Source organism: Acartia tonsa, chromosome 14, assembly GCF_053477335.1.
Source record: "Acartia tonsa isolate MP-2025a chromosome 14, ASM5347733v1, whole genome shotgun sequence".
In the NCBI taxonomy this organism is placed as follows: Eukaryota; Metazoa; Arthropoda; class Copepoda; order Calanoida; family Acartiidae; genus Acartia; species Acartia tonsa.
In genome coordinates, this window is record NC_137273.1 from 16,910,509 (window position 1) to 16,935,282 (window position 24,774).

Here is a 24,774-nt window from a genome sequence, read left to right on the forward strand (position 1 = left end):
AGGGAAAAGAGAGGGTGTGGTGTTGCTCTCTGTAAATACGGAATTTTTTTTATTTTCTCTGTTCATGATCTTCAAAGGTGGCTTTTAAATATAAATTATTTTTTAAACTTAATATTTTATCATTTTAAAGAACAGAAAATCAAAAAAAGGTTATCTTGTTAGGTAAACTTCAAAGTCAGCTAAAAATTAAATGATAGAAAAAATTCCATGTTGGCTGAAATTGCACGTGTAACCTCATGCACTGAATACAAGCCATTCTGTTCACAAAATTGCGGAGAAGGGGAAGGGGGGAGAGGGTTGAGATGTGTAATTTACCCCTTAAAGAATAATGACATTTTTATACATTTTTTGCGGATTTATTTCTTGAAAACCTGCAAGGGTCTTGCTGTGGAGAATCCAAAATATTTAATTTTTGAAACTTTATGTGTGTCGCCTTTGAAGGGTTTAAAATTTGGTTGCACTCTCGGCGCTGTCCTTCACTTTCCTACCCTTTTTCCCTTCATAGTTGGTGGAATGGGAGCTAGAATAAGAGAAAATGCGGGAGAAGTGATCCTTTCTAGTGAGTCACTGATCGGGAGGTGGGAGAGGGAGGGAGTTATTGTAGAAGAAAGGAGTGACTTGTCTCGGAGGTTTATCATATCAGGGTTAGTACCGGGACTGTGCGGCTGTTTGGCACGTTTCTTTGTCTTCAATTCTCCCGCATTTACTCTAAGTTTTGCGGGTTATTAGTCTGTGCACGGCGCGGCACGGACAAGGTGTGCGTGCACAGCCAGGCGGGTGTGAGCTTGACCCGACACGGAAAATTCTGAAAGAGTGAAAAATTGGCGCGTCCCGGCATAATGGCATCACCCTTTACACACCCCGTTCTCCTTTCCCCTACAAATTCAATCTCAATCACCCCTTTTCTTCGCCCCCTACAGCCATCCCCCTGCTCCCCGTGTGTAGAACCGGTTTTTGAAATGCCGGCGTTAGTAGTTTAGTATTATATCCCCTCACTATCTACCTTGCTTGGGTTTGTTGTGTGTTATTTAGAGTAAAATTGGCCATTTAATAATAATTCAAACAATGGATGCATAAAAAAAGTTATTATTATTGTGCTGTGATAATAATTTTTTGCTCGGCTGGTGAGGGTTAAGCAAGCTAGCTGGAAAAACCGGTTTGTGAATGATTCTGTACAGACCTGTGTACACGTAGCTGTGCGGCAGTTATAGCGTGATTTCCAGTGAGATATGAGTGATAAATTTTGTGCAGTGTTTTAATTTGAACCGACGATTCTTTCAGAGTAAATAGTTATTTATCAATAATTCTTGGTTTTATCTTGCAAAAAACAGGAGGGAGGGGTAAATAGCCTTTAATTTAAACTGGTACTCAAAGGCTTAAATTTGCTTTATCCTGTAAACTTGGGTGAATTTGATTAGTTGGTTTCTAGCACTTTCGGGTTGTAATATTAATTTTACAGTAAGGGTTATGTTGTTTATCATTAATTGGGATGCTTATCAATTTTTCCATTGTCTTATCCCCTAATATCCCTGAAAAAAATGTGATAAGACTTGTTATCACATATGGATAATCTGATCATTAAGAAACTAATTTTGGTTTTCAAACTGATAAGATGTTTTAGTTTGATAGGTGGATTCATTTGTGATAGGTGCTTAATAATTAAGTTTATATTTTAATTCTAGTGGCTGGTTTTTGTGGATGTTAATAGCCGTTATCTGAAAAAATTAAACCGATCATGTCCAAAGTTAAAAAATTTAACCGTATTACTTTAATGGGTTCGTCCCCATATCCTCTAGGGACTTTGCGTGGCAGTCAAAAAATAGCTTCAAACCTTCCTTAAAAGTATTAATAATCCTAGTATGCCGTTACCTGTTTAAATTTCTGTATATTTTAAAATATCTCATGTTTTAGATTTTGTTCTTCATTTAAGTAACTAAAATTATTTACTTTTTAAACTTTAAAAGTATCTGCGTTTCTAAATAGTGTATTTTGTCCACAATAGTCTTAATTTTTTTTTATTTACCATAAATTATAAATTTTGTATTTATTTAAAAAGAAATAAATTGTTTTGGGAAGGTTTCGTGATTTTTATAGCTTTTTATTTATGTCCTAGTTTTGCTTTATATAAATGCCGAAAATGTCTAATTTTTAGTTACTGTGCCACAACTTGCCAGTAGAGGCTTGACAATTTTAGTTAATAAAATATTCTTAGTATTCGCTTTAGACTAATACAAAGCTTTCTTTTTTTTTTTTTTTTGGCGTAAAGAACTCTTATTTTAAGATTTATTGACAATATCTGCCATCTACAATTAATATTAATCCTTTTCAGATAAATTTATACCCACACACACATTAAAATGGGAAACATTACTTCCAAGAGATCCGTAGAAATTTCCTCCACCCCCAAGAAGGGCGTCGTAGACATTAAGGTAGGGTTTTTATAATATTATTTTAATCCTAGTTTCTATATAACTTACTAGGTTATGTGTCTTTTTGAATCGTCTAAATCTCAAACGGCCTTGTAAATTGTGATCTAAATAGTCTAGTCGTTATCGAGATATTTAATTAATAATGCATTTATTTTACACTTTTAGGTTAATCGATTTGAGTTGAATTGTATAATCATAGTTTATTTAAAGCTTTTGTGATTTATACATTAAAAAAGTTATTGGTTAAAGTCTTATTATTTTTAGCAATATTTCGTTGCAGTGTCTCTAGGGGATGGGTTCATTAAAATAGCCTTAAACCACTCTTAGACCTTAAAATATCCTCCCTATTTAAGTACCATCCATTCAGACCAGAAATTAGCGAGATTTTAAGTTTCAGACAAATATTACCATATAGGGTTAAATAACCACATTTGTACTCTTGTTCTATCCCTCTCTTAGGACTGTATTTTTTACTATATATTGTATTACACTAGGATATCAACTATAGCTAGCTTAATTTCTGGTGTTACATTATAGCAGAAATGGTTTTAGAATCCTCTTTCTATGTTGCTCCGTGCACCCAACACGGAGAAAATATTGATTTTGATCTCTTCCGAGAGACTTCGGAGGAGAGAGAGGGATGGAATTTGGGGGAAAGGGTTGCCTTTGTACTTTGCTTAACCTTGTACATGGAGTTAATTCATAATTTGAGACCAGGGACGTCCAAGCTTTTACTTTAATAGTGATAAAATTAGGCGTTGAAGTGGACTAATCTTATGTTTTTGTTCAATTTTGAGGGTGGTAAAATGAGGGTTTTAAAGTTTTAGGGTGTTAACAACCCTTTTCTCACTCCCTTGGACGCTTAGGGTAGAATAAAAGTCGAAACCAATTCAAAGACTTAAATAAAAATAAATAAAAAGGTATAAAACCATCCCGTAACCTATATAAATCTTTCCTAAAATGAATACCTCGCCTCGCTCCGTAGTTATCGAAATCGTAAGCTTCAGATTAAAAACCTTGCGTCTTTATTTATTGGAATGTTTGGTCTGTTTATAAATATTTTGTTTTAGACTATAAGTCCCATTACTTTTATTATTGCACCATACTAAAATTTATGTATATTAGGGGAATATTGTTTTACTTTTAAGTACATTGCTCCCAAATTGACCAATTCATTCTCAAATAATACGAATAAGTCATTTTAGGTTCATTTGTGTATAGTCTCATTATTTGCAATTTTCTGTATTTTTTAGCTCTTAAATATACAAGAGTAATAAGCAATGATAAGTTAGTATCTTGAAACTTAATATAAATTCAAAATAGTAATTTTAATTTAGAGAGGTTTGGTGATTTTTTTGTGGTTAGTATTTACTAGTATTTGAAGATTTTGTACTTGATTTAATTTTTCTCAAATGACTAATTTTTTTTCAATACAATTTGTACCGAAAATACATGTATCTTATCATGATAATTTTCAAAGAAAAAGAAAATAAAAATTAAGGATAAGTGGGTTCTTTTTTCAATTCTTACATTTAAAAAGTATTCATTAAATTGTAACATTTTATATTGAAATATTACGTTGCTTATCTTCAAAAAATATTTTCATACCTATCTAAATTAGACGCATTATTTTTGTCAAAGTTTAGTTCATAGGTTTATTTTCACTTTTAAAAAATTGACCTAAATCCACCAAGTTAGTGAATTTGAATTTTCCCCCGAAGCTAAATAATATTATCTGGAGAGGTTTCGTGACTTTTCTTTTATGTAAAATATATTATTTTTTATAGACCTAAGAATATTTAATAAAATATTAAAATATTTTATTCGTCCATAAGTAAGATTTTTGTTAATGTTAAATATGAACTTATTTCGCTTATAAGATTTACAAAGCATATCTCTAATAAAGTGTAGCTTGCTAAAATAACCATCTTTCCCTTTTACCACATCTCCTTCTACTAAATGAACGAACTGACCAACAAATAATGTTAATGTATCATCTAAAGTGACTCATAGATTCTCCTCGGTAATGTCTAAATAATGATTATTATAGGACGAAATCAAAGACAAGTTCTTAGTGTTGCGCTTCTTTTTAGCATACTTTAAAATAAAACATTTTGTCTAAATAATGATTATTTTAGGACGAAACCAAAGACAAGGATGTAGTGGAGGTAAACGGAGATGCTAAGGTCGAAGACACCAAGGAAACTAAGGAAGAAATTAAGGTGGGTTTTTGATTGCTGAACCTTTTTTGTGAGCTCCATTTTATATATTCCAATCTTTTTATCTATTTTTTCCTTTTTTATCTAGTACAAAACATTATTACATTTTTGCTTTTTTAATTTTTAGTTTATCTTTTTGTCTTTTTTGTCCTTATCTCTGCCTAAGACTATTTTTCTTTTATCTCTCTTTGTTTGTCTTTTTATCTTTCTTTTTTTCTTTCTCTCTCTCTTTCTGTCTTTGTTTCTTTCTCTTTTTCTGTCTGTGTTTTCTCTCTTTTTCTTCTTATTTCTGTCTTTCTCTGTCTTTCTCTCTTTTTCTTTCTTTCTCTTTTTTCTGTCTTTATCTCTTTTTCTGTCTGTTTCTCTCTTTCTCCCATTTTCCTGCATTTTTTTCTATCTGTTTTTTATTTTGTCAGGAGATAATTAAGGATGTACTTCAGGAGATCATAAAGCCCGACACCGACAAGAAGGAAGAGGCCGAGAAGGCTGAGGGCGAGACTGAGGGAGAGGAGAAGGGCGAGGGAGACAGCAAAGAAACCGAGGGCGAGAAGACTGAGGAAGAAAAGAAAAAGGTATCCAAAGTTTTAAAGCATTTTAATGGTTTATGGTGCTCGAACCTTTTTTTTGAACAGCTTACTACGTTTTGACTAAGATGGAATACAAGCTACCATTGCAAGATTCATTTCTTACATTCATTGTACTATTTTTGCATACACAGTACATATACTAAAGTATTTGCTGATTATTAACAAACAAATACTTAATATTTATTAAAAAGTACGTTAGTTTGGCTTTATTTTGAATTGCTAGTGTTTTCTGTAGCGTAGTAACTCTACAATATTAATATTTTTTAGGAATCCAAAGCCACCAATATTAAGAAGAAGTTGTCCTTTAAGAAGTCTTTCAGTTTCTTGAGAAAGAAAGCCGGCAGGTGAGAATTTGTTTTTGTTTAAAGTTGAGTAGCATGGCTTTTCTATGATTAAGGCAGGTTTGTTCGTATCTGTACTTTTGGTATCTTTATTGTAAGTAATGTATTTTTATTAAATCTGAAAATTATTATTACAAATATTTCCTTTATTATTTCGTATATCTTTTTATATTTCTGTTATTAATTTTATTGCATTTGAGGGTGGGAGGGGACACTTGGCTGTAAATCTGGTCCCAAAAAAATTAAAAGCTTTCACGTTTGTGAATTGAAAATCTTTGATAACAAACTTTATGATATAGTTAAAATTCAAACTATTACCGGATGGTCTTTTTCGTGAGTCATCACTCTGGATAAAAATATTTTAACGTCCATTGTCTTTCCCCTGAGATCCCTTAGATTTTAGTGTTCTAAATTAACCTAAATTGTTTTGTTTAGGTTAGCCAAGGGCTCAGCTGACGACAGCAAGGTTGAGGAGAAACCAGAGGAGGAAAAGACAGAAGAAAACAAGGTAATTAAATCTTGGTCTGCTCATTTATCATATACTTAGAAATTTGGGGAAAAAATAAAGCCTTAAACCTACCTATAAAACAAATTAAAAACCTTTTTTGTATAAAAGGAATTTAAATGTTTTAGTTATTAAAGTCTTAACACTTTCTATTTTGATATACAAAGTACTAAATAAAGTAGTAAGTTTTTTTAGCTGTACCTTTAGATTTCAACTACTAAACAGATTGATATCTTTACTTTAGGTCAATTTTACATAGGTTTCTGTATGGTTTCAGGCCATTTCTTAACTTAATATCTAATTATTGTGGACTTAATTTTCATTTTAACATGTTTTAATTTGCTAGGACGAGGCTGCCGCTGCTGAGAGCCCAGCTGCCACCACCGAGGGTGAGAAGAAGGATGAAGAGACCCCTGCCCCACCCACAGAAGCTCCCCCAGGTATGTGTAGCCTCGCTAACTTTGGACTTGATCGTTCGTCCTAAAGTTTAATAAAACCCATAGATCCAAACGGATAAGACAATGACCGATAAATTGACGTACATCTCTAATGATTCACAATATTACCTTTTCTGTTGATGGACCAAACAATAAAAAATTCAACCCAAGGCTTTTATTTAAAAACTTTGGGGACTAGTTTAATAAACCGCCTAACGTCTCCTCCTTCCCTAATAAAATCAAACTTATAATTAAGAAATTTTCTTATTGTTAGCACGCTGTTACGAGTTCTATTTATCCATTTGTTTTGATAGATTAATCTATTTGTCGGTAATAAAAATCAGAAGAAAGAGATAAGTTATTAAGATTTTTCCAGTATGGCCAAGAAACCGATTAATATCCGTAGCATTAGATCCGGTTCTTAGCCATACTGAAATTATGTATATAACTGTTTTAAACAATTTTCAACGAATATTAAAAAAATTTACCTATACAAGATTTATAAGCTCGGCCTTACAACTAACATAACTGCTTTAATCTTAAGTTTTTTTATTTTAATATGCGCGGAAAGTTGTCTATAATTCGATTTGATAACTAAATAATTAAGAAAATTAAAGAAGTCTTATGTTTTGTTTTTTTAATTTGCTGATTTGTTTTTTACCCTTCCCTTTATTTCAAATTCTAGTTGATTTCTCAATTACTAAACTCAACGAAGCGTGTTACACCCCCCCCCCCCCCCCCTCCCACCATCAATTAACACTGTTGCAGCCCTTATTATGTTGTTAGTGCCTTTCTTAACTAATTCATTTGTTATTTAGATTTTTAATGTACTTTCTTTATATTTTTTTCAAATGGATTTTTTAAACGGGGCGACTGCATTAAGTGATACATAAATGCAGTAAGGGAGGGGACTTTGATGTTTATTACACTATTCCCCCAAAGTTTTATATTTTTATATTGTTTTCTTAATCGCTGATTCAACTACTTGGGGTATTTAAAATTAAATTTAATCAGTTGGTACAAATGTTTAAACCACTAATAGTAATCTGCTGGAGGGGTAATCTTGTGTATCATCATTGGATATACACATCAATTTATTAGCCAATGTCTTATCCCTTTAGATCCTTAGATTATACGACTCTTTGTAAAGAAATTTTTAAAGCTGAACTTGTAATTTGATAAACCTAGAAATGAATAATCCTTATGAATCATTAATTGAATATTAAAAATAAACAAAAACCGAATGAATAACTCCCGTGGCTATAAGTTGTTTATGTTTCATAAAGTTATTCATAGCAAGAATTTTTATGAATCGACAAATTTTAAATATTTGTAAATGTTTTATCAAGAATATGATTAATTTTACTTAACTTTTTATTAAGCTTATATTAAATTAATTTAGTTGAATTTACCATGGTGGGAGGGACGTTCCTGTATGTTGATTGAAAAATTTGGGTGCTTGCATTGAAACTAGATTGGTTGGTACAAAACAGGGATCTAAAGGGATAAGACAATGTTTAATGAATTAATGTACATTCCCAACGATACTTCTGTAGATTTAATTAAGTGGTTGAATCGTTTGAGCACATAACTTAGTGAACCACTAATCAAAATTCACTAAAGTCCCCAAAGTTGTTTCGCCAAGAAATAAGAATAAGAAAACGTTATTTCAAAGCTTTATTTAGGGACTAGTGTATTAAACAGCCCATTGTCTCCTCTCACTTTTAATTTTTATCTATAGAAAGTTTATTTGATAATTATTTCCCTTTTTTTCAGCAGTACCCAGCTCCGAGGAAACCAAGGGTGACGACGCCAAGCCCGAGGGTGAGACCAGCGAGGAGAAGCCCGCCGGGTCCGAGGAGACCACAGAGACCCCGGCCACCGCCGAGTCAGCCGAGAAGCCCGCCGAAACCGCCGCCAGCGAGGAAAAGACGGACGAAAAGAAGGATGAGGCGAAGCCGGAGGAGTAAATTTGCGCTGCCGCGCGCGCAACGCTACTTTGTCCAAATTTCATCCTTGTGTATATTCATAACAACCCCCCTGGACCCCTCACACCCCCCCTAAAAATGACATTTTTCAACAAATTGTGTAAATTTTTATAAAATAAACTTGTATTTTCTAAAAATTTACCAACCCCTCCCCCCTTCCACCCACACTGTTCTAAATCTAGTGCAAAAGATTTAAATTATCGAAAATTATTTGTGTACAAATTGAAGAAAAGTTTAATGTACATATACAAACTTATTATTGTATGACTAAGAGACTTTATCCATGAAAAGTGTACTCAAATTTAATATTTTTGCCTAACAATAAAAAAAATACTACAAAATTGCGTACATTTTTCCCCAAGTCAAAATTCGCGGTTTTGTGACCTTTTTATCATTAACTTTTTTATCAACATCCCCTTTACTATTTAAAATCAACTAACTTTTTTTTTTATTTATAAAACTTCAACAATAGCAATAAGTTAGATATAAAAATGTTATAAAACTAGCGATAAGTCACCAAAAATATTAAAGTTATTTAAGATTGATTGATAAAAATAGCAAAATAGTTGAACCCAATGTTCTTGCATGTTTTTTATGGCCTGTAAAAATTTGAATAATTAAAAAACCTGTGATTTTGGCATAAGGGCCTTTATTCATTTCAAGATTAGGGTGGGGGCCCGGGGTTTTAACACTCACCCCAACCCCCATAAACGGTTTCTTCAGTTATATGAATATATTGCCTTTTTATTCAAATTTTTAGAGGCCTTAAAAACCTGTATAAACCACCGAGATATATTATTTCTTTTTTCTATCTTCTGCTTTTTTTCCCGTTTGAAAATTAACTAAGGCCTAAAGTTATAGCTGCACTTTAATCTTTGAATTACACTATTCTGATAATCAATGTTTTTTTTGGTGGCTAAAAAATGTAAATTTTCATAAAATAAACTTTGATCTGTTTTTTGAAAATTTACATTTTGCTTGAAATCAGTTTTTTTGACGCGTTTTTCCACACGAAAATTACAACGTAATGATTTAATTAAACGTACAAAAATAGCTAGAACTCAAATTGAAGCTTCCCCCGTGATAATGTTTTTATCAATTTTTTACCATTTATAATTATTGTACTTTTTACCTAACCTTAATATGAACAATCTCTTTCTGTTTTAGTAAATTTTTATTGAAAGTTTTTATTTCGACGTGGAATTTAAAAAATAATGTGCTTCTTATTGATTTATTTTCGACCATATTATTATAAAAATATTGTAAATAACTTCGGACATGTTATTAAACTTATTAAAATCAATTTTTGTTTGTTTTAATTATTTTTTAAGATCTGAAATAATTAGCATTTAGTTTTTGTACAAGCTAGCTGTATTAATTGCCAAGATATTTGGCCGGAAAATTAGTTATTTTTTTTCTTAATTATGTTTTGTTAAGCAAAAATTGTTAAAACTAAAAAAAAATCCGGGTAAAAATTTAGAAGAAATTTAAAAATCCGCAAAATATTTTAGTTTTAATAATTTTTATCAAAACATAGCTGGTGATTAGAGTAGAGTTAACAATAGTAAAAAAAAGAAATTTAGTTGTTTAAAAATACATTGCAATTTAAAAGACCTTTCTGCGAGGGAGGGCTGGAATTTTAATAAATTTTGCTAAACTTTTGTGTTAAAGAAATACGCGAAAATTTGGCATAATTTATGAATAATTCGCACTTACCCTTGACCTTATAATGAACTGATCTCAAGATCTTACGGTTTAGAAGAAATAGTAGAAATTTTAAGCAAGTTTCCCTCATTAATTATAATCGATGTCCTTATTAATTATTATTGTACGCATTTTCATAGAATAAAGGCTACACTGTAAAACATACGCATTTTTTAGTAGAGTAGTTGCGCTACAAGCTTTGAGTGTTTGTCCGTCGTATCGAAAAGTCGGTAGGCTCAATCCTAATATATGAAGTAGAAGCGTTTTTCGTCTGTCCTGAAGGGTCTCGCTAACTGCTGAATCGATACTGTTCTCCTTTACAGTGATGCTTCTTTTAGGTCCTGGGAAGGGTTTTAACATTTTTCGGGAGGGTGTCTTCGCCCCCTCCAATTTTTCCCCCTTTTGAAACTCTAATTTTAAATGGGATGATGTTGACTTTTCCCCCTCCTACCATAAGTGCCCCTAGAGGCTACTAGGGGGGGCCGGGGGGGGGGGGGGGGTGTAGCCGATAATAGATATTATCATATACTATCTTTATCAGCCAATAGGAAATAGTATGGATATAAAATATATCATGACAAGGTTAATTGTCAACTTGCAACTCCTATGTTCATCAGTTCGTTCATCCAAGAGGATTGGGGTTTTGATAATTTAGCCCGATGCTAGTTTCTCTAATCGATCAGTGGGGCAAAATTGTTTTCGTGAAAAATCCTCCAAAATTAAATCACATTAAAAATCTACAAAAATTAAATAATAACTTATGTTAATAATCCTTCTATGATTTTGTTTAATTTTTGTAGACTTTTAAAGTGATTTTGGTGGATTTTTCACGAAAACAATTTTGCCCCACTAAGCGATTAGTGGGGCAAATTTTTTTAAAGAATCCACCTCTGGTCAAAGTCGGTTAGGTGGCACCAAAATTAGAAAAATTTTCTAAATAAATATTAATTTCTTCATTATGACTTTTGTGTATAAGATAGACCTAAATTTTTTTTGGTGAATACTGGGATATCAATTAACATCTGAGAATAGTGGTGTTATGACCGTTTGACCGCTTCCTGACCAATTTTATGTCCTGCTTTTAATATGGACTTATATCATGTATATCGTGGCTTCTATTACAGCTAGAGACCTAACAAATTTTGTGGTACATCCTTGAGAAATAATAAACTTCCGTGAGTAGTAAGGTCATGCCCCTTTGACCACTCCTTGACCGATTGTTTGTCAAACAAATATTTTTTATTAGCGAAGCTTCTCTTTAATTTATTTTGTCTGTCCTTCCGTCAGTCCAAAATATAAAAATACGTATCGTGTTGTCATCCTTGTTTGTATTTTCTCTTAGTTATTAAAATAATTTTGTCCAAGGAAGCGTTGTAAGAATATTTGATGGTATTAATATTGACATTAATGAACAAAAGAAATTATTACATTGTTTTTAAATCCTTAATTAAAAATGGGGGGGGGGGTCGATTAGTGCAAGTTTTTGAAGGTTTTTGAAGTGTTTTTGAAGTGTGAATAAACATTTTTTGTAGATTATATTGGAAAGCATGACTTTAACTTTTAATGAATTTGCTGTCACTCTTGCGGGCCACAGCCATTTATTTCCACTTTTTAAATTTAAATTCCTAGATGAAAGACATAAGCTTAAAATACCAAATTTATACTACGGGCGTTGTTTTTACAATTAAGTGTTTATACGATGTTTTTTATGGTGGCGTTTTCTGCAAATGTTATATATGGATTTAGGAAAATTTCCCGAACTGATGAGAAAACCTCCAGCATTAAAGTTATTGACATGACGGGGAAGGAAGAACGTATTCTACACATTTAGATTTTCATACGATTTGTATATCAATATGTAGCGCGGTATTTACAATTAAAACAATTTAGTGAATATAATGTAAATCATTACTATAATTAAGGCATATATTGTCATAATATACCTAGTATATTATTATTTTTGAAATCAGTCGAAAAGAGCAACGTTAAATAAGCTTCAGTGAAAAACGGAAAGACAGACGTGCAGACATTATTTACAGAGCAACTGCATTTATTTAATATCTTTTAAATGTAACCTAAAGATGCCTTTTTTTGATACATTTTAAAAATTTAAATCAAAACAAAATACCTATATTAAGTAGGTAATTCCTCGAAAATAAGCGCAATAATTTGTATTTCAACAATTTTCTCACAATAATGTGCTCTTTATAGAGTTTATACTAGTTTGTCTTAGTTTGCAAAGCACACGGCTCTCTATGTAGTTCTCAATTGCATTTTGTCCCCTTCATACACGCATTCTCAGAAGCATATCATCATTGTTGCCTGACCACTAAATGACTGTTATTTATTTTTAGTCCATATCCGGTCAGCGGTGACTGGACGAGGACGGTGGGGCCGGTTTTTCCACGAAGCATTTTCTTGGTTCGGCGGCCCAGGTCGAGAAGAATTTTGAACTGCCGGAGCTTTTCCATAATCTCAACCTTCTTGTGGAATGTGTGAACAGGTGAGAATTTATTTAATTCTTACATAAAAGTTTAAGGATGTCTGTCATTCTGTACCGAATAATCCCGCCAACAGCTGAACCGATATCGTCCTCCTTAGAGAAAATGACCCACCCCCCAATAAACATTTTTGTTTTTAAAACACATATACACACCTCAAGTGCCCTCTAGGCTTCTAGGGGCGATCTGGTTGTATGAAACTTTCTTCAAAATAGATAGGTAGTTCAGTTACAAAAATAAATTAAAATTAGCTGCGCTTATTTTATTTTCAACTAATTTAAATTTTCTTCATAAAAGGTTTCTTAATATTTTTTACCCAATTATGTTACAAAATATCAAAACGATTCTTATCATAAAAAATAAAATCATTAATAAAACGATTCAATTTTATTGTGAAATTTCTACTTTATTCTAGAAAAATCACGCAACCTTAGATAGCAAAAATATAATTTCTCCACTATTTACTAAGTATATTTGCGATAACTTTTATTTAATGAAATCTTCCAATTTTTAACCTGTACAAAACGGCTTGCTTAATTGCTTCAAGATCCATGTCAGATCTATATAGGAAATAAATGTCTATAAACGAGCTCAAGTTTTCCAAGAACTATTCGTTGAAAACTCATAGTGCTCCAATAATCCATAATAAACTCTCATTGCCCAGAACGATAAGACCCATTATTTTACTTTATTAAAAACAAATTCATTTTTTTCATTTCATGTTGCTATTTACATTATAATGAAGTATTTAATTTCTAATCATAAAAAAGAAAATTTAAATTTATGATATAATAAATTTAAGAAAACTCTGTTTTAAAAGAATTCGATTGTGGCGACACTTTGTGTGTTCAAATATTGAACTAAAATTGTAATCATATAATAAACCCTTTGGTGATGGTAATGTAAAGAAAAATATATAATTTAAAAGATCTTTTTAAGATCATTTAAATTATTAAATATTTACTTCCGTTTAAATAGTAATGCCGGGTGAGGAAAATAGATTTATTGAGAAATATATATGCATATAGAAAACTAGCCAATAGGGAGATAGTTATATCGAGCCAACTCTAGTTCTAGAATATCCAAGAAACCTCTTATGACGCAAAATTTTGTTTTTCAACTCTGATTGGTCAGAATTTCTTGAGCTTGCTTCCTATTGGTGGGATAACTCTAGAGCTTTCTAGCGTATTCCTATTTTACCACTGACAAGTATATAAACTCGGTACCGCGAAAGATGCGACAGTTACTATTTAATATTAATAGATAAATCATCAATACAGAAAATCAACAAAGATATATTCCATCATGGCCAATATGGCAAATATGTTTGTCACAGTTAAAGCCGTAATCTGCGATGCAAATGGCCAAGAGAGTCAAGTCAGAAAGTTTGTAATCGACAAACAGATCTGTACATCATTCGGCTATCTTGTCAACAAACTAGAGCAGCTGATACCCGATTTGGCAGAACACAAGTTTGATATAACTTGGAGAGATGAAGAGAATGATATGATCACTATGTTAAATGATGAAGAATTAATAGTTGCGCTTCTGGAAGGCAAAAAAGATTATCTCAACATTTTTGTCACCAAAAAGCGAATGAATACTGCTAAAAACAACATGAACAAGGAAGGAGATGTTCATTATGGTGTGAAGTGTAACAGTTGTTTGGCTGCTATTAAAGGTAGCAGATACAAATGCTTGGTCTGTCCTGATTTTGATCTCTGCCTGTCCTGTGAAATGGCTGGAATACACAATATGCATAAAATGGTCAGGCTATTCAAACCTCTGGAAAAGACCATGGATGAAGAAAGAAAAGTTCCAACCAAGTTGACCGTTAAGAACATTAATGGATCGCCAGTTTATTTACTAAACATGCCACGCAGAAAGTTTCTGAGCCCAGAGAAAGATCTCAAGAACAGAAATCTCGCCAGTAGACCAAGAGATTCTTCTGTTTATCATCTACCCAGCTTGAGAAACGACTGGTACCCAAAGGATGCCAAGAGCCATAGACATGCCATGAAAAAAGTAAGGCCGTCTACCACCAACTACCATAAGAACCTGCCCTTGGAGGAGCTTCTTAAGGGTTGCTGTGCTAATCTCTGGGACGAAAATGAGAAAGAAAATGAGTCTACCAAGCAATCCACCAAAACAGTCAACACTCCTATTAACAAGCCTGTTTCTACCACTAAACCAGAAGAGAACCAAGAAATGTCTTCAGATGTCCAGAACATTCTAGCACAAATATTTCCTGGCATAGAATTTAACGTTGTGAATCCTGCCAAGAAGTTGGTTGAAGTTCCCAAATCACCAAAACCTACAGAAGTCACTGAATCAAAGACTGAGAAAACTGTTCCAGATGAAATAAAACACCAACTTGCTCTGTTGGCTCAAATGTTCCCTGGCGCAAACTTTTCTGTTGTTCAAACAGACCAAGCTTCAAATACCAAAACTTCAAAGAAAGCTGAAGAAAAAATTGCCCCACCTCCAATGGTAGAAGATAAATCTGAACTGGCCGATGATGTAAAAACTCTTCTAACACAAATGTTCCCTGGTGCAAAATTTTCCTTTGGAAAGAAAAATGAGACCTCCCAAGTCGAACAACCACCAAAGCCAGTTGAACCACAATCTTCTAAGAAAGTCACTGAAAAAGAAAAGCCCCAGTTAGCTGAGGATGTAAAAGTCATGTTGTCTCAAATGTTTCCAAGCGCAAATTTTACATTTGTTGACAAAGAATCAGATAAGGATGATGAAAAGACTGCTGACAAAGTTACAGAAAAAGACATTGAACCATCAAAGTTAGAAGAAGACAAGCCTATATTGGCTAATGATGTCAAAGTTATGCTGTCACAAATGTTTCCTGGGGTTGAATTTAATTTTGTAAATACTGACACTGCACCAAAAGCTAACCCAACGCATGTTGCATCAGCAGAAGAAGGTAAAGAAATTCAACCTGCTGAGTCCAAAACTACACAAACTACGTTGGATCCAGAAAAACCCAAGTTGGCTGAAGATTTGAAGACAATGTTGACACAAATGTTCCCTGGTATTAAGTTTTCAGTCATTGAATCCAATACAGATCAAGGGACCTTTGAAAACAATGCTGCTAAAAATACCCCCGAAAATAGTGTTGAAACTGGGGAATCAAATGAGAATATCAACACTGAAATAACAGCAGCCAATGAGACAGTAAAGACTAAAGACAACCTTGCTGAGCTGAAAGACAGAAGAAGCCCTGTGCCTTTGACAACACTCGCAGCATTGACAGCCCTGGCCCACCCTGAGTACGTGAGTATCACTACAACAGCACCCACTACCTGCAGCCTTCCTGCCACGCCAATTACCACGAGCAAAATCAATGAGGAATTGGACAATACTATACCCATTGATGTTTATCCTTTTATGACAGAAGATGTTTATAACGAAGAAAAGGCTCTTGGAAATGAAGCTGATAAGAATACTGAAGCTTTGGCTGCTCTAGAGGCTATGGGATTATCTAATGATGAAGGCTGGCTGACTAAGCTAGTAGAGGCAAAGAATGGAGATGTGCAACAGATTTTGCAAGCTTTAACGCCAAGCAAATATGCTGAAAGGTGCCATTAATAAATATTTTGTAAATATTGTAATTTTTGTGAATATGTTAATGATATTTTTAGTTTTATTTGCCAGAGCTTTATTTGAATAAATATTTGAATATTTATATAAATTGTGTTCATTTTTTATGTTCGTTATTCTGGTATTTTTTGTACTCGTATGACAAGGATAACATTATCCTAAAGGAGCGCGCAAAAATTAGAGTCCAAGTTAGTTTGAGTATAATTAATGGGATTTTTTTTAAAGGTAACTTTACATACATAAGAAAAATTAACATATTGTATTGTTTTCTTAGTTTGCTTTTTGGTGTATAAGTTCATCCTTTAATATTTTGTTTTTAGCAGGTGGAAAAAATTGTTTTAAATAAGTTTTTTTGCAAATGAAATATACCTACATTTTTTAACACTAAAACTTAAAATAAATCATAATTTAGGAATGTGGATATTAGGATAGGGGAAAAATACATAGTCACTTTAGTCTGCTAATATGGACCTTTTATTGGTCAGTTCGTCCATCAAGTAGGAGGGGATATCGCTATTTTAGTCAGCTGCGAGCTTCTCTTTATCTCAGTACATGAAAACCTTGTGCGACATCCAAGTAATATTATTATCGATTGTTTAATCAAACCTTATTCAACCGTTTTCTAACATTTAGGATATCATCCAAAATGACCGGAAGCTAGCTAATTTCTTAGATATTCCTATTTCAATATAGAATAATATTTAGAGTATTTTTTATAACTTTAATTTTCTAAAATATAAAAAAGAAACTTTGAAAAGCGCTGGATTGCCGCAGTCAAACCGCCCGTTTTTCATAGTTCAATTTTTTACTACATTAATGCAACTGTCATTTAATTTAAAGAGATTCTATCCATTCACTATCCATTAACAATCCATCTATCTATCCATCTATCTATTTAACTATCTATCCATCTATCTATCCATCTATCTATCCATCTATCTATCCATCTATCTATCCATCTATCTATACATTTATCTATCCATCTTTCTATCCATCTGTCTATCCATCTATCTATCCATCTGTCTATCCATCTATCTATCCATCTATCAATCCATCTATACTCTATAATAATAAATATAACATACGTGGATATTATAACAGGGAAAATTTTGTTGTCAATTTAGGTTGCTACTTTAGTATTCATTTATTGGTCAGTTCTTACGTCCAGTAGGAGGTGAGGGGATATCGTTATTATATATTAGCATGCTGGAAAGGCCATTTTATTTGAGTTGGAGAAAATATGGTGCAACATGCAAGTAATTATATATCCCTTATATAAATGTACATAAATGCGCAAAAAAGACTTATTTTACATTTTGTAAGTAAATTTGTCGCAAAACTGATTAAATCCACACTATAACTTATTGTAATAGGAATCAGTATTCAAAAAATCAAATGAATAGGATATTTTTAACATTAAAAAACTTGTTGTCAAAAAAGTAAAAATCAGCTTGTTTTAAATGGAAGTACAGATTTTCTGGTAACGATTATGTGTTACTTTCTAAGTCGTACCTAACTGTTGTAGGAATCAGCATGCAAAGTTTGAAATAGATAGGACAATTCTAACCTGTTTAAATCAACGAAGAGAGCTAACTGTAACGGACGTACGGACGGACCGCCCCTAATTATAGAAAAGCTTCACTTTTAAAAAGAAAAATTAAATGCCTCAAAAAAATTGAAAAATAGCTTATAACCACCACAAGACCAGTAGATATATTCCCTGAAGAATAGAATCCAATCAGTTTATTGGTTATCGAGATCTTATGGGACGGACGGACAGACAGCAATCTACTTTGTATTATAGATTAACACCCAGGTATCTAAGGAACAAAACAATAACCGATTAATGTATGTACATCCCCAATATTGATACATTAAATTATATTACAAAATTAATCGTCTGTAGATGAAAATTTGTGGTTGAAAAGTTTTGACACTCAACTTAATGAACCAACCAATAAAAAATCAATCAAATTCCTAAAGTTGTTATGCAAACGAATATTAAAACGTTATAATAAAACTTTGGGTTTGGGGACTAGTGTAATCAGGGCTGTGCAAAACCCTGGTATTTTTAAAAATACCCCGGGGTCGTGGAAAATAGGGGTTTACCCGGGTTTTAGGGGTTTTTGGGGTATTTTGGGTTTTTATAGTTTTTATACTGTAAAAGCTTGAATAATATATTAAATATAATATATAATAGACGATTCTTTCTATGGAGCAACGAGTTTCATAGTATTTTCACAGTAGCTTTTCTCTTATTTCTACCCCTGCGGGGCAATCATTACCCCTTAACTAACCTATTAATAGTTACTATAAAAGTACAAAGAAAACCACTGTGCCATGAACCAATTAGGTCCATTCTTTTAATATTTAGAAACAGGCTAGGACATAAGAGAGATGAAAAGTTAGCTGCTATATACAGGAAAAACAGAAAAAATGCAAAAATCTAAAGATCCTAAAATTGTTTTCTTGCTGGTATATCTCTTCCTTAGCCCATGCCAATGGCAAAATCAGGCACAAGTAGTAATAGCAGCAGTCTATTCCTTTGTAAAATACAGGGGTCAATGAAAAACATATTTTTTTGTATAAACAATGAAAAATAAACTTATTTTTGAAACAATTTTACTTTTTTTTTATAAAACCCCCAAAACCCAAAACCCCATGGGTTTTTTAAGGTGGGTTAAAGGGCAAAAAAACCGGGTGGGTTTTGGGGTGGGTTTTGAGTGTAATACACAGCCTAATGTCCCCTCCCTTCCTAAATAAAACTGCTGACGTTAAACATAAAGACCATGTAACTACATAATTTAAAAACAAAAATTACCAATAAATAGACAGATAGACTATTTGCTAATTCCAATTTCGATTGATTATAAGAACACCACGTTTTTTGCATATTAACTTTACCTTTACGCAGTGAGGGAGGGGACATTGGACATTGGACACTAGTCACCAAAGTTTTACAGTTGTGTGTTCAAACGTTTTAACTACTAATTTTAATCTACACAAGGGGTAATTTTGTGTATTATCATTGGGGATGTACATCAATTTATCAACCTTTGTCTTATCCCTATAGATCGCTGATATTTGTAATAATCTATAGAAACTATTATTTAGTTACATTAAAACATCAAACATAAAGAGGTTTAGATTTAGGCTTACCCCCCCCCCCCCCCCATCATTGGGTGCAATAGAACTTGAAAATATTTATTATTAACTTGAATTCAAAGTCTGAATAAATATTTCCTATACATATGTTTTGCGTTTTTTATTTATATGTATTACATCTTACATTTTGACTTTAGAATCGCTTTTAAAAGCTTTTCCTTACAAACTTTTCGTGCACCCACCTTTAGAAAGCGGGCTAAAAACCCCTACGGAGGCGCAGGGGGGGTAAATGCAACCTGTACAGGCGATTATAATATGTCTTTGGGCAATAAAATATCGTTTTTTTAGCCGGTGGCACCCGATGAAAACATGTTTCCTGTTACTGTCTACTTAAATGTTGATTTTAAAACAAACAAAAAAAAAATTAAAATCTTGACTTCAACTAGAATTATTTAGGACTAATATCTTCAATTTGTGCTTTTTTCTTTTATATTGTTAAAATACATGTAATGCATGACTCACCAGGGGCGTCCAAGCTTTTTATTTTAGGGGGGGTAAAAATTTTTGAAGGGGGGGTAATTCGTTTTTGGGGGGGGGTAAAATGGCGCGCGAAGCGCGCCGCAATTTTTTTTCACCCCCCCCAAAATTTTTACCCCGGGGGTAAAATTTGCTTGGGGGGGGTAATTACCCCCCCTGAAATCTGTTGGCAGGGGTAAATTTAGTTTACCCCCCCCAAAATTTACTCTTGGGGTAAAATTTTTAGAAGGGGTAATTTAAATTTTATTAAATATATATTAAAATTTTTTTTTATTACAGATTTATTATTTTGGGGGGGGTATTTACCCCCCCAAAATTGTTTGGGGGGGTAAATACCCCCTCCTAAATGGTTGGGGGTGCCTACGGCACCCCCAGGGTAGGGGTAAATTTTAAATAGGGGGGGGGGGGGTAAAATGAAAAAAATTTTAGCATTTCTTGCCTTTCAGGCTTTAGAAAGATTACTTAAAAAGCATATTTTTACGATTCCTTTGAAATCTGATGTAACATGGGTATGCTAATACTCATAGAATGATTAAAACTTAATTTGGGGGTGGTGAATAAAATCGTTTGGGGGGGGGGGGTAATCGCCCCATCCCCCCCCCCCTTGGACGCCTATGTGACTCACCAGAAGTTATTTTGTATAATTACGTTAATTCTAAGAGATTTTATAATACTTTTAAAATTGTTGGTAAAACACAAAATAAATGCCTTTTTCTGTAAGAAAATTTATGCATTTCTTGCCTTTCAGGCTTTAGAAAGATTACTTAAAAAGCATATTTTTACGATTCCTTTGAAATCTGATGTAACATGGGTATGCTAATACTCATAGAATGATTAAAACTTAATTTGGGGGTGGTGAATAAAATCCCCTGGTTGCCCCTATGTGCATTGAAGGAATAATCTGACCATATTATTGGTTAGCGTACAGATTTTGTTACGAAAAAGCAGTTTTTTTTCTTATTTGGTTCGCTCTGTAGATAGGAAAAAAGATAGCTGACATAAAAATTCCAATTTGTCGAAATTAAATCGACTAGTTCTAGAATATTCCAATGGATATAAAATACGTTTGCAGGGGAAAATTTTTAGTCAATTTAGGTTGTTCATATGGACCTCATTAATTGGTCATTTCGTTCATCAATAGGCACGAGGTACTATAGGAGGCAGAGAGAAAGGGGACTATGTTCTGTTTATTATACAAGTCCCCAAAGTTTTAAAATAACGTTGGCTTAACAACTTTGGGGACTTTGAATTTTGATGGGTTGATTCATTAGAGTGTTTAAACGTTCCCACCACGTTCCCACCACTAATTTATTTCTATTTGTGTATCATCATTGGGGATATACATAAATTTTTCGGCTAATGTCATATCCCTTTAGAGCCCTTAGTAGAGGAGGGGATGGGGGTTATCACTATTTAATGATAGTACATGCTAATCTGATGTAGGATCCAAGTAATAATAAATCCATTATTACATTGTTGTCGATGGGAAATTTTCCTATTGATAAGAAATGTAAATATTTTTATTATTATGCTCAAGTGAGACATATTTTTCTGGGAGGGAGGGGACATTGGACTGGAAATTATACCTAGTATCAAAAGTTATATAATCAATTGTTGGCTTAATGAATATAGATAATATGTGGATATTTTGACAGGGTAAAATTTGTCGTCGATTTAGCTCGCAATATGCACCTTATTTATTGGTCTTTTCGTTCATCCATTAGGAAGAGAGGAGAGGGGTTGTTATTTTAGCCAGCTACATGTTTTACCTTATTAGAGTACATGATGATCTGGTGTAAGATCCAATATATCCATTGTTGGCTTAAAAATTTAAAAAGAAGTTCGAATTTTGTGCATTTTAATTGTTGGAGAACATAAATTTATCGTCCATTGTCTTATCCCCTAAGATCCCTAGATTTATCAAATGTCCGTGTTTTTGTTACTCAAGTGCGAAATAGTATTGTCATAATGTACACGGAGAAAGGGACAGGTCAGTAGACGATAAATTCACCTACCACCCAGATTACCAGAGAGAGAGAGGGGACATTGGGCTGTTAATTACACTAGTCCCCAAAGTTTTATGATAACGCTTTCTTATTCATTGGCTTAACACCTTTGGGGACTTTATTGAATTTTGATTGGTTGATTCAATAAGTTGAGTGTCCAAACGTTTCAACCGCTATTTTTAACCTACAGAAGGGGTAGTTTTGTGTATCATCATTGCGGATGTACATCAATATATCGGCCATTGTCTTATCCCTTTCGATCCCTGGCCTAAATATAACATAAAATATTTGGAAAAATATAATTTTTGTATCCATTTACCTTTCCCTCCATCCTTAAATAAATAAACAAGAAATTGAAAAGTGGGGAAAATTTGATAAAATCTTTTGTTATTGATTAATATTCAATAAATGATTAACACTCATGGATCTTAAGGGATAAGACAATGGACGATTAATTCATATGTAAGCCCAATAACGATAAACAAAATTACCCCTAACAACATATAAAATTCACTTTAAAGTGCCCAAAGTTTTTAAGCCACAAATAAGACCAAAAGTTTGGGTACTTGTGCAAGTATAGCTCAATTTACCATGGAAGGGAGGGGACATTGGACTGTAAACTACACTGGAACCCAATGTTTTATGAACTGGTTTTACATCTAAAATTAGGGACTTATTTGATGTCTTAATTGGGTTGTACAAACTTTCCCATCATTAATTTTAATCTCACTGAGAGAGAGGACATCCGACTGTAACTTACACAGGTACCCAAAGTTTTATAGCAACGTTATCTTATGCTCAAAAAATTGGGTCCTTCCATGGAATTTTGATTGGTTGTGACGTATGAGGGGATGTACAGACAGACCGGAATACGAGTATAGAGTAGCTTCGACACAATTATATATTAATAATATAACAAAGGTATTTCTAAAAAATACAAGATTTATTAAGTAATTAAACTGGTTAGAATAGGCAGATTAATGGGATTATTATTTATTGGATATATTTAAATATGATATCAATTAAAGGCTTGGACGTCTCGTTTTCTGTACAGGACAGAAAACCACGTGCACAGGAATATGGAACTAAGACTGTCGACAACCTAGCATATAGGTATACAGTCTACCAAATGTAAGCTGGTGGTGAGATGTTCACACGAGGCCTACATAAAATCAACTAGTCCCTCAACACAGCAGGATGGAGTATAATGGCGGTTATAAGTGGAGGTCTGACTCAGCTAGAGAAGTATAGGAATGTGGACAGGGATGGAAATGCATAAACTTGAATGGAGAAGGCGCCATGCCACAGTTGGGTCCAAATTATATGCGCCAAAACCTTTGAATTAATAATTTCAATTTAAAGACAGATAAGTTTGTTTATCATAATCGAGGTTTACATCAATTTATCATTCACAGTCTTATCCCTTAAAATCCCTGCAAATTAATCATTTCCCAATTTTCATAGATGTTGTCATCTTTGTTATTTCCAGGGATCTAAAGGGATAAGACAATGGCCGATAAATTAATCTAAGTTTCCAAAGATGCACAAAATTACGCCTTCAGTAGATTACAAGTTTGGAGACTCAACTTAGTAAACCAACAAATTAAAATTCAATAAAGTATTCAAGTTGTAAAGCCTACGAATAAGAAAACACTATTATTAAACTTTAGGGACTAGTGTTATTAATGTCCCCTCCCTCCCTGATTATTTCTTATTACAAGAATGTAATTTTCCACAAATAAAATAACAATAGAAGAAATATTTAATATTTATTTATTTAATCAATAGAGATGTACTAGGAGATAAGGAAACACAGGAAAAAGGGAATAATTTTGTAAATGGAGGAGGGGAGCATTATCCCAGAATCTAGCGACGCCTCCCCCCGAAATTCTAGGGGCTCAGTAAAAATGTACATTGAATATACGTGGATATTATGACAGGAGAACATTTGTTGTCAAATTGGGTTGCTAACATGTACAGACATCTTTTATTGGTTAGGAGGGATGAAGTAAATGGGGTGGATGGAGGGTATAGTTATTTTAGCCAGCAATGAGTCACTTTATTAGAGTACTTGATAATCTGGTGTAGTATTGGCACAGCTGGCCTCAAACCATCACTAGACTTAAATGAATCGCCATTTATCTCAGTTAAAGGGAAAAAATCCCTTAAAAATGTTTTGTTTCACCACCAGTGAAATGAATAACATGTTCATGTTCAACTATTGTTGTCAATAGAATGTTGTAATCGTTACAAGCAAAGAAAATAAACATAAGAATCGCAGCAATAGCAGGCTATCAAATTTCTAAGTGTGTCTATAACGGACTATCCGAATACAAGCATACAGACTACACTATAAAAGTTGGAAAGATTTTTAATCAATATAATAGATTTGAAATCTGCATAAAATTTTAAGGATTTTTTTATAAAATTCGTTTTTTATATAATTCTTTATTTAAAGGCGCAAATACGATTTAAGTTAATAAATTTTGACCAATAGGATAGCTGGATTGGAAACTACCTACGCTCTAATTGGTTGAATGATGTACGTCACTTAAGCTTCTCCAATCAGAGCGCAGATAGTTTTCAATCCACCAATCACAGATCTTAAAATTATTTAACTTAATTTGTATTTGCGCCTTTAAATAAAGAATTATATGAAAAACGAATTTTATAAAAAATCCTTAAAATTTTATGCAGATTTCAAATCTATTATATTGATTAAAAATCTTTCCAACTTTTATAGTCTAATACAGACATAGCCTAATTACAAAGTAGCTACATAACTAGTAAAATTTAAATATGA

At 32.9% G+C, this 24,774-nt stretch overlaps 1 protein-coding gene across 50 annotated transcripts; it reads left to right on the forward strand.

Moving 5' to 3' along the window:
- Window positions 1-2,238: 2,238 nt before the first annotated feature.
- LOC145305896 (uncharacterized) lies at window positions 2,239-10,371 on the forward strand. 50 transcript variants are annotated; one of them, XR_013874801.1, is made up of 9 exons: window positions 2,239-2,429; window positions 4,568-4,651; window positions 5,089-5,220; window positions 5,503-5,579; window positions 6,012-6,084; window positions 6,428-6,521; window positions 8,295-8,880; window positions 9,013-9,134; window positions 9,267-10,371. XR_013874801.1 is itself a non-coding variant. In XM_080147756.1 (7 exons), exons 1-7 carry the CDS (start codon window positions 2,358-2,360, stop codon window positions 8,486-8,488), a joined length of 726 nt encoding a protein of 241 aa, XP_080003882.1. In that variant the 5' UTR covers window positions 2,239-2,357; the 3' UTR covers window positions 8,489-10,371. The 50 variants fall into 50 exon arrangements, 4 of the variants coding, with proteins under 4 accessions (XP_080003882.1, XP_080003879.1, XP_080003881.1 ...); XR_013874802.1 differs by having other exon boundaries at window positions 9,013-9,107; XR_013874804.1 differs by having other exon boundaries at window positions 9,020-9,107.
- The last annotated feature ends 14,403 nt before the right edge of the window (window positions 10,372-24,774 follow it).